The 11,662-nt window shown below is 33.0% G+C and overlaps 1 protein-coding gene across 1 annotated transcript in view; it reads left to right on the plus strand.

The window, feature by feature from the left end:
* The window catches only part of LOC117112578 (transmembrane protein 116-like), a 22,204-nt gene extending 10,670 nt beyond the window's left edge, over positions 1-11,534 (plus strand). The window contains exons 4-11 of the mRNA XM_033255676.1: positions 5,976-6,083; positions 6,797-6,925; positions 7,394-7,498; positions 7,737-7,786; positions 8,354-8,425; positions 9,889-9,925; positions 11,212-11,301; positions 11,502-11,534. Of these exons, the coding sequence (XP_033111567.1) occupies positions 5,976-6,083; positions 6,797-6,925; positions 7,394-7,498; positions 7,737-7,786; positions 8,354-8,425; positions 9,889-9,925; positions 11,212-11,301; positions 11,502-11,534 (624 nt within the window). The remainder of the gene's footprint in view (positions 1-5,975; positions 6,084-6,796; positions 6,926-7,393; positions 7,499-7,736; positions 7,787-8,353; positions 8,426-9,888; positions 9,926-11,211; positions 11,302-11,501) is intronic.
* The last annotated feature ends 128 nt before the right edge of the window (positions 11,535-11,662 follow it).

Consider the following 11,662-nt stretch of genomic DNA (forward strand, 5'->3'; position numbering starts at 1 on the left):
GCCCTCTACAGCATACGCTAAAGGGGAAGTTCTTCCAAGAGTAGACAAATACGGAGTTAAGGATGTGAACGAGTAAAACAACACTGTTAAATTTCTTAAGCCTTATTTATAGACCAACACAATTATTTCTGTGTCTAATATTTTAAAATACAATCATTATTCAACCACTTCTGTTGTGTTGCTTGGGCGATAAGAACGGCATGCTGACTAAGATTAGTACACACTGCCAGTGTATGCACAGCGATTTTTCAAGTTCCTTAATTCATAAATCAGATGACAACAGCCAAACCTTAACACAAATTGAAGACAATAGCCAAAATGTTATCAAATTATTTAATTAAAAAAATCATATGTTCCGATGTTTTAACGAGATCTTCTGATTTTTTAAGGTGTATACTATAAAACCTCTACAAAAAGCCCTGGGCTTTTTTTTTTTTTGTGAACTTTTGATGAGCTTCTTTTCGAGATGAGCTTCTTTTTGAGGCAACTTTTGCAAAGTAAAGAGGCGGTGGGGGAGTGGCTTCCAGGTGCGGATCCAGCCTCGCAAAAAAAAGGGGCCTGGATGTGCGAACTAAGTGGGAATGTCAGGAAAGAGCCTTTGGTAGGGATGCAAGGAGGTTAATTTCCCTTAAATCTTTAGCACCTTTATTAATTGCTGCGAAGCAGCCAATTCATATTCTTGACAGCAATTTGACCTCTGAAAGGTCATTGTTTGTCAAAAAACAAGGGCCTAAGACGACTGAAAAGCGGAGTTTCCTTCTTTCGTTCTGCCGGGTAAAATAAATTACTTTAGGCAACATTTGTAGACTAACCTACCCGTACCAACGTCCGCATGTCGCGATGCTGGAGTATTACTATTCAGCGTTTTTACTATATTTCTAGGTTTCCTATTTCTACATTTAATCGGCCCATGTCTCAACCACAATATTTTGAGGCCAATATTATTTACGAACCCAGTTAAACTTTATTTACTAGCCTATTTCAGCGTGCTAATTATTACATTTAGGTGTGGACCAAACAAACAAAAATATAGTCCATATGATACAAAGGTCAATTTGGGGTCGTGTTTGTGTGTGGTTTTCTTAGCATTGAACACAATTACACAGAAGCTAAGGAAGTGCCAAGTAGTTGAAGCACCATGTGGGTAGCTCATTGGCTTCCTGCCTCAAACTGTTAAATCATGATTGTTTTTAAAATCACTCAAATTGATTGTGTTTTTAATTCTAATCAAAGTTCTGGATAATATCTTATAATATAGTATAGTAAAGTATAATATATATTTTTTTATACAATGGTTAATAAATAAATAATAAATAAATGATTTTAATTATACACCATTTGGGATTAATAAAGTACTTTATTTCCAAAGGATTATTACATTTTTTAATGACTTAACTTTTCATACAATATGCTTAACTTTTTATAATAAATACATTTTCATCAACAGGCACTTTGACTCTTGAGGCTCCTCATTTTTAATTATGCACTTTATAAAATAATAATAGTTATTATTATTATTATTATTATTATTATTATTATACAGTATAACATTGCAAAAGTGAATCTTTTAATTTTGTAATTAAAAATGTATGAATACAGTAATAGGAAAGTATGAAATAGTAATCAAATATTTTTCATGCAAAAGTTTTAATGATTGAATTTCACAGTTTGCCTTTAAAATGTGGAAGCGGATTGGCGGAGCGGAAACAGTTTGGTTTCCCAATCTTGAGGTTGGGGTTTCAATCCCTTGCTGTGCATTTCGCTTTCATGTCCTTGAACAAGGCACTTTATCTGCAATATTGCTTCTCTCCACCCAGAAATATATAGGTACCTGGTGGGGCTGCGTGGTTCTGCGCTGATTAACAGCAGCAACGCTTAAAGCATGTGGACCAAATGACCATGGAAAAGAAGTGAGCTTTATAATCTTAAGGAAGAGGCGCATTATGAATGCCTGTACTAGTACCAGCAGACTTTGATATAAATACAACAGTTTTAATAAAACGTACTGTATATAGTCGTATTTTAACTAAAGGGACAGTTCATTTCACAGAAAAGAGGCATAAAGAAAATGTGCATTTTAACCATAATTCTTGTTCTTCAGTACATGGGGATGGCGAGCAAAGATTTTTTATAGCAGTAATAAGAATCGATAAATATAAATTAGAAAGTAAAATATAATAAAAATATTAGGGAGCCTGTCAAAACAAAACAACGCGAAATCGCGAAGACAATGCGATGTTATTATCACAGTTTCACTTCACATTGTCAAAGCGATATAATTAATTGCAAAAAAAAACAAAAGAAGATCTTACAATAAATTATGTGGGATTGCATTGTAGTGGTTAAGATACCTTCCAATCCCAGGGCCCCATGTCCAAATCCTTTGATACCAGTTTTTTTTTTTTCTCTTGACTAAAAGTGCTTCTAAAGATTAATTTAAATAGACTTTATGTAGATCATTGTTCCATCATGTAACTGGTGGTAAACTACTGTACCGTTCAAATTTTTAAAATCGCCTGTGTTCACAATCGAGTATAGAAATTCAGCAAATATTAATAAATTTAAAGAAATCATTAATCTAATCTAACTTCTGATATTAAATTAATCAATTACTGTATGTATATTAAATTAATTAATGCATATGTTTTTGATTTATTTTAAACTAAAGATACTATTTAATTTCACATTTTAATCACATTTATTATACTTAAACAAAGTATTTTGTATTTTTATATTTTACCACTTATGGCCTTGCACGGCCTTGATGAAAAACACCCTTGGGTGATCAAGTTTTTCCGTGTTTAAATAAAGTAATTATTATTATTATTATTATTATTATTATTACTTCCCCCATGATTGAAAGCATGTCACAATAAGTCAATACCTCTGCTCAATGAAGGTTACAACCCATATATACCATAACTAAAATTATATCCATTGCTAGGATACTAAGTACACTCTTCTGTTTAAATATGTATATAATGATTGAGTAAAGATTACATTATGTTGATCAAATATATGTATTTTTAGAGTGAGCATTTTTTTTTTCTATTCATAAGGTATCAGTGTTTATGTATCTATTGTTAAATTTTATGATTGTTTCTGATAATACTGTAGTAGGGATGTAAAATATGTTTTGACACAATTTTAAGGAGGAAAATAATTAACAATAAAAAATACTATAGACAACATTTAGCAAAGAGGCTTCTGCCATTTGATATGATAGTACAGTACTAGGGGTCCAGATTTCTCACAAGGTGTACGCAGAACTCCTAAGTTCCCAGAAATTTGTGGGTTTTTCAGTTTTTCCCAGAAAATAGAATTTTTAATTTGAATATTAAAATGGCTCCTAAGTGTATGTTTTCAAAAATTAAACATTTTTCTCTTTCAAGTATTAGGTTACTTACAATTTAAAAACTCTTATGCCTTTGCATCGCCACCGAACTCTACAATAAAACCTGGAACTGACTTGTTTTGCATATTGTTCGCAACTTACAAAAAGCGGACTACTGCTGTTTCTCTTAAATATTTGTAGTGGCTTTTGGTACATGGAATTAACATATCATATGTATAATTTAGTTAACAAACCAAAAAAAGTACCTAGAAATTCCACTTCAATAAAAGACAAATTACCCAGAAATTTCACTTCACCAACTTGGGATTCTTACATTCAAATTTAGATTTTAGATTTTTTTCACTCAACAAACATTATTGTTTGTAGTGCACCGCAGTTCCGCTGTTAATGAATATTTAATGACACCAGATCCTGCAAATTTACCAAATATGGAATGTACGCTTAAGGCAGGGAAATATAAAATAGGGCGTGTTGAAACTTTACAGTTCATGACCTTTTATTTAATTCACTTTCCAAAGATCCTAATAGAAACCAACTTTTTGCCTGGTACTTGCAGTACTGCAGAGGTTTTTTTCTATGATTTTTTTCAATCGAATGGGAAACTGAAAAGTGCAATGGTGAATCCAGAAGTTATTTCTAATTAGTATTTTTAGATTAACTATTATTATATTGAAGTTTGGTTTTAGGGAGCATATATGTCAGCAAACTTCAGCATAGATTATAACATGACGTGCATATTAGCATTCAGTTATTACAGTATATTATATCTTATCAACTCATATGTTTACTTAGTGTGTTTGTTATAATGATGTAGACTAGGTTAATGTGTAATGTGTGAATCTACTCTGTAATTCAAATGTTTGAATTGTGTATTTCAGCATTAATTCTTTGCATTGAAGTTTCTATTTCATTAATAATAATGAGAAGCTTTCCAAGTTAAATGTATTCCGAGTACAAATATAAAAATATGTTTAGAATAATAGTACAAGGAATACTTACTGTACATGCCTCTTTTATGCAGGCACTGGTAGCAAAATAAAATCCCAATAACTATAGAAAAATAATGTGATGTTTTTTTGTCATTTTATCTAAAAGCATTGTTTATTAACCAGCAATTTTCTACTTCTACCAGTCCCTCTGTCTGGTAAATTTTAATGATTTCATTCATTGGACTTACTTTGACTATATACCATACAAACTGACCTACTACGTTAGAAAACTTTTCATTCATTATAAAATGTATGACTGACCCTAACTACCATATCCAACATTGCCATTCTAGTCATTTAAATTTTCAGTTATTGTCTTATTAAATAATTCCACTATAAGTCAGACCATGTGTCTATCTGTAGCTTTGCCATTTTATTGGTCAAGCATAGATGTGTGCATTTATTGGTCTGGTTTCAGGGGCATATCCAGAGGAAAATGTGGGTGGGGCCATGTGACATGCGAAGCACTGAGCAGGTAGGGGAAGGGAGGTGCTTGAGATTTTTTTTTTTTAGAAATGCTTGACCATAGACACTGGTACATGGAAGTTAAATCTAAGGTTAGCTGTTTTTGGAATACTGTGCACCCCCTATTCTCCTTTCTTTTCTTTTTTCTCTTTTTTTTTTGGCCCCTTGGATCTGCCTCTGATTTCACCCCTGACTGTATCCTTCATTTAATTAACTCTGACCAATAGATAAACCTAATACAGAGTATAAAAAAAAGAGTTTGGCATATCGTGGTGCTGACTTGTGGAACAATATTGATGAGACCACAAAAAATAGTACCACTCTTAAAATTTTTAAAAAGTTAATTTCAACATAATTTTTTAAGTGTACAGTTTTTTTTGGTAGTAATAGTATCTTTGTTTCTTCCTTATCTATTATTTGTATTTGTAAGTAGTTCTTGTTTGATTTCATGATCTGATACCATATGTTAAAGGCACATATACGGCACATATTCCTTTGTAAAAGAAAGATCTTATTATTATTATTATTATTATTACCAATTACCAATATTGTTTTGTTTCTAAAAATTCACGTAGGCCTACTGTTTTTTCATTGGTCTATATCTTTGTAGCAGATTAATCGAGTAACATATTCAATTAAGACCTTCTGACAGATGTTCTTGTCTGGTCAAATAAACAAAGTGTAACAAGTACAACGACAATTATTAAGGTACCAGTATTTAAATAGTAAACATGTGGCTGTCATTAATGCTGAGTGTTCTGATATAGTGGTACTGTATACCGCTAGTAAACTTTTATTACATAGCATGATACAGTATGACTGATGTCTATTCTGTCTGCTGGTACTGTACAATATTATACAGATTCAGGAATTCTGCAATATTCTAACTACTTTAAACTAATGTCCACAGTTTTTTTTTTTAATGAAATACTGTCTTTCTCTGCAAAATTACTGCATATAAAACATTGCTATACAACTACCAATAGCATTCACTACTTAAAATATATAAGTAATTAACAATAATAATATACAACAAGATTCAAACCCATAGCTGGAATACCACTATACAAACCACTTCCATTTACAGTATATAAATTAATTTATAAAATATTTTAAGACTGTGTTTCACCCTCGCATATAATGATTTTGGTAATTTTTCTTTTCAGATGTATGCCCTGCGATATGTGCATATTGTGTTTGCTTGTCTGAGCATCTTAGGGTCAAGCTCCACTATAATATACTCATTAATAAAGGGAGTAGTTACCAGTGAAGAGGTATGCTTTGCATTTATTACCTTTTACTATTAGTTTTTTTATTTGTTTTATTCTATTTTTGGCAACTTGCATGCCTTTGAATGTGACCACCTGTGTTGAACTTTAATCCAGGCGTCCCTGGAGTCAATTCAGACTTGGAGATAAGCCAGGCTTGAGTTAAGCCCGGCTCAACTTTGCCGGGAGTTCAGACTAGAGGGTTAGCCAGGCCCAAATTTGCATAAATGACCTGCAACCAGGAAACGTGTTTCAAAACATTGCTCGCGAAACATACGCTCGCTCACAGCATACGTAATTGAATGCTGATTGGTCATTTCGTCACCCAAAGTCAATGCAAGACCCCCCGCAACGATTAAAGCCCGGCTAAGAAAAGTTAAACACGGTGGCGCGCCAGGCCTAGTTACTATAGGAACACAGCCCAGCTTGTGATAAGCCACTTACTGTAGTTCAGACTGGCAGGTGGATAAACCCGGTGAGTTGAGCCGGGTTTATCCACCTAGTCTGAACTAGGCCACACATGTGTTTGGGCTCTATCTCCTGTAGGTATTATGAAGATGGCCACTTGTGTTAGGGCTCTTATCAGTGCATTTCAATATGTTCCTAGGAAACTTGTTTAATATATTGAAATTATGAAATGTATGTTTTTAATAAATAAAACGTTATTGTAAATAAACTGATGAATTAACCTACTGTATTGATGTTGATTTAAATTGCAGGTACGCCCTCTATTCCATTTGTCTGTTGCAGATCTCGGATTGGCGATATGTTGGGTAGCTGGAGCAGCCCTGTGGAGTGATGAAACAGAACCAAATGAAAATTGTGTTTACCTACAAGCTATTACCGAAGTAAACCACCAAATTTATTATATAATTTTATTTTAAGTGTAATATTTATGTTGTTATTATGGTCAAACAGATCATTCCTATCCTGTTATTTACCCATTTTAAACTTTTTTGGCATGTTTTCACTATTTCATAATTTGATGTATTGAAGATTGGCCAGTTTTGATATAAGAGAAGATACGATTTATTTTAATTTGTCTATTAGAGGAAATCATTGAGATTGATAAAAGCATGAGATATATGAAGCATAGAACTGTATGAGATGTACACTAGGCCCATGCAGACACAAGCAAGAAAGCAAGACAATATCTTAAGAGAACCCACACACACGTGTCTGTATGAGGTGGCTCAACAAAGTTACAAAAGAATTACATATCCTTAGATTTCATCCCAACATAATCTTGTATCTGATCTAGAAAGTGTAAACTTGTTTTTTGATCTTGTGCTCTGTTTTTTGCCCTTTTCTTTCAGGCATTCCATGTATCAACATTCTTTTTAACTATGAATTATTCGTTAAATGTATATGTACGGATCAAAGATCGACTACATCGGGCAAAGAAGCTCTCAACATTAATGGTAAGTGACCAGTCCCGGACAATTAAGTTTTTTCCTCTCTCTGTCATTTTGATTTTGTCAGTTTTATTGTTTTTTTCCTCAAATAAATAAAATAAATTAGTCAAACATAATCTACTAATTAGATATAAAATTGATTTATTAATGACAACTAGTTACTTTATATATCATACTTACTGCTGATTATTTATTATTTTGGAACTAAAATATTGATGTTGGATTTGGTTTTTTATGTTCACAGTCAAATATTAAAATGAAGTGGGCTCTTAGGATGGTGTATATTCTCTCATGGTAAGATTTATAGATAAAGCCAGACAAACACCGTGTCGTACGACCGTCGGCGAATGCATCAAACTCTGCTCCCCATGAGCACTAGATGGCGCTGTCTTCTGATTGTTGGTGGCAACCTGAACGAATTTTCATTAAAAACAATCCATTGCGCACGTCATGGCATTGCGTTCCCCATAGAATTTTGACCGCTGGGCGTAGTAATTGCCCAGCTTAAGCTAAGTAAATTTGAAACCAAAGTTCTGACTTATCTGAAAACTGCATCTCTAAATGCCACTCGCCACACACACCAGAAATCTCATCCTGAAAGAAGGGTGCATTATCGTAACTTATATTTCAGCCCTCCAGCTGAAACACAAAGGAGAGCAATGATAGAAATTGAACCAGGGGAAAATGACCTGAAAAAGACTTCCCTATTTATCCCAAACTGTGGTTACTACCAATTAAGCCAACTGAGCTAAGCTGCTATCACAATCAAGCAGGTAGAAATGGTTCAATTTCAAGAGTTTAACCAACCTCATATCTGTTGATTCCAGGAGTTCCTAACACCTGACTTCCATTGTCTTTCAGGCTGATTCCAATTGTAGTAATGATTCCAGTAGTTATATATCATCAGAAGCTGGAACTAATTCCATGCTATAGGTAAGAATTAAACATTAAAATTTAATACTCAGCATATAAACAAACAAACAAACAAAAAAACAAAAAGAAAAAACGTTTTTAGCCTTTGGCTGCTGTTTTGCTTTGCGTTTTATACCTTAATAAATAAATAAACACAGCTGTTCCGAAAATTGAAGAAACATTTCTATTGTATTTTGATATATGATGGTCTAAAAAGTATTGAATTGAAATGAATGAATGTGCAAAAATATATAGTTGAAATATCCCTCAATTTTATCATGAGGGTATAGAAAATAATGGTATAGCGCCCTCAATTGCTGCTGTATGTCTAAATCTGGCAATGCAATATGTTTTTGTGTCTATGCCCCGTCCGGGACAAAGACACTATGTTGTGATCTGGCAGTAAAAGATGGCAGAAAGGGTAAATCCGGTGGAGGTGCATGGTGGTTCATGTGACATCTTCAAGTACCTTATTACTGCATAAAAGTTATTAAAAAAATATACAACACCACACATTTCCTGATAACCTAATCCCATGTGGATACTTTATTAGTAAACATAATACAGAAGGGCCTGGCAGTATAGGGCAAGGACATATGTGAGGTCTCACTACAAAATGAGTCTCATCGTTAGAAAATCAAAAAATGAGTTTATATTACATTTTGGTAGATCACATTATAAGCTTTAATTTGATCTTTGAATGGCTTCCCTAGGATAAATAGATATGTTAGCATTTAAAGTTTAGGTGTATGAGAACCAGGTTTTGAGAAAATCGGCCTCAAAGATAAACTAACCTGTACAAATAATAGGACTAGAATTACAGAATATGCAAAAAGAACACTGTTTTAGTAAGAAAATTCACTTAAAAAGTACACAATCATAAAATATAAGTATCAAGTTATTCAAAAACATTAAAATCAAAATTTTGTAAAAATGTTGCCTTTGACCTATTTTGGTAAATATCTCAATATGATTTCACCAACGATGCGTCTCATTTCGTGGTGAGACCTCACATATGCTGGGAGCCTATTTTTATTTATTACGTTCATATAAGATGAAACTGTAAACAATAGCTACATTAGGAACTGTATAATATAGTTATGCAATAAGTTGTAGCAACAAAATTACTATAAAAACAATCTCAGGTCAAAGTCCTGGTTGGGTTCAGGGTCTCATGTTCATTGCATGGTATCTAGAGAAACTGGGCATGAGCCAATTTTAAGGACACTAAATATAGCCAAAAAAATCTGTTAATTTACTTTTCTATTTTAGTCCAAGGATGGGGTTTGATCTGTCTGAAAGGGGCGCTAAAAGTCTCTCTGTTTCCACGCTGCCACTGAACACCTGCTGTTATCCCCTTTATAAAAACCGAAAGGTCCACTGATTAATCTCAGATAAGAAAGTATAATACATACTCCAAATATTGAAATACCCCTTTATATGTTTTTAAGTTTATAACATATTTTAATCCTTTTTTTTCGCAGGTGTTTACTTCTATTTTACAGACCATCAATCCAGTCAGTAAGTATAAACCAATCTGTCTTAAATGTAGGTATTTATTTATATAATGGAAGAGATATATATTCATTGCTTGTACATTGTGGTGGCACAGCTAGGTCTCCACTAAAAAAATCTGTACGGATGGTCCTGGGTTTACATGTAAAACAGAAGTACTCAGGCAGAAAATTGCTATGTAAATTGGCCAAGAACATTTGACGTATTGGCCTTGGCATGATGCGGTACATATTGAGACTAACATAATTATCCACACATTGCCGAGTAAGAGAGCCAAATAGGTCAAAAGCTTAATCCATAGTGGCAAAAGAGATGGCTTAGTACCGTGTATAAATACAGTTAAACTTGCCTAAGTCGACTTCGCCTAACTAGAATAATTTCAAAGTCGAACTTATTTTACATTTGTAGTGTTTTCAATTAATAAACAATCTGTAAGTCAAATTTTATCTAAGTCAAACAATTTTTCAATGGCATTTTGGATTCGACTTAGGCAAGTTCAACTGTATAACAGTCTGTCCAACATCCATGGGCGTAAATTGGGGGTGCAGGACCACCCCATGGCAGCAGATGTCAATATAACAAACAGCACACTAAGTGGGTTATAATACTAATAATGACCATTAAGTTTTCATTGGAATAGAAGTTCCACGTTCTTGGATTTAGTTCCACATTATTTCGCACCCCCACCCCAGGTCGAAAGCAGCCTACGCCCCTCGGAACATCTATCTAAATTTTATAATCCAAAATGCCACCATCATGAATTATGTTGATAGATAAAAGGTGAACAACTTTTCTGTTAGGCTTTACTAACTTTCAAGTAAGATAAGTAACAAAAAATGATTGACATAACGATGAACAGTCTGCTCTCCCTAATTTTCTGTAAATGTTGTGCCAAACTGGTTTGTTGCCAATTTGAAATTTTGCCAAGTTTGGTCAGTTACCTTTTCATGGTCTTACATTTTCAAATTGATACCCTTCAAAAAATCAAATTTTTCTGCACACTATTAGGAAATAAAATAAATATAAATGAATATTAATAAAATAAATGTTTTAATTGCTGATTTGATTACATGTGATTTGCATATGACTTATATAGCCAATGCATTGTTTACAGTTGTAATATTTAAGAATGTTCCCCTTGGGGTTATGTATGTGTTATCTGTGCTTAATTGCTGGGGTAATTTTAATGTGAAGATGCTTAGTAGTCTTTAACCTATAATGCCCCACTATATAACATTTATTATAATTGTTATTATTACTAATATTCTTTTTTATATAATTTTTTTTTTCAGAAAGAAGACGACTATACTGGCTGGTGGTGGGAGAATTATGGTGCTATTTTCTTTGTAATATCATTAGGTCTTTCAATGATTACAATACTTGTAAGTATTCATATTAAAATATATAGTAAAACATTAACTATGCACAGCGGCTACTACAAGTTTAGCCGATAAAGCTAAGCTGTTTTCAAGACCTTTATATATTTTTTGGTAATGGTAACCACAAAGTAAAAATTCATTTGAAGTTTGAAAACCATGGCCTTTTGAAATATCTACAAATACTGTCTCTTATACACATCTAGATGTGTATAAGAGACAGCTCCTGTAGTGCATAAAGATAAATAAATCTATTACAATTATATCAGATTTGGTACCTGAATTTAATCTTTATTACTCTTATCTTTTTACATTTATGGTATAGTATTTATTTTGTAAGTTTGGGTGCAGTAGTTGTGGTTCGAAT

Source organism: Anneissia japonica, unplaced genomic scaffold (assembly GCF_011630105.1).
Source record: "Anneissia japonica isolate Jap-2015-1 unplaced genomic scaffold, ASM1163010v1 scaffold287715_len1027211_cov185, whole genome shotgun sequence".
NCBI lineage: Eukaryota > Metazoa > Echinodermata > Crinoidea > Comatulida > Comatulidae > Anneissia > Anneissia japonica.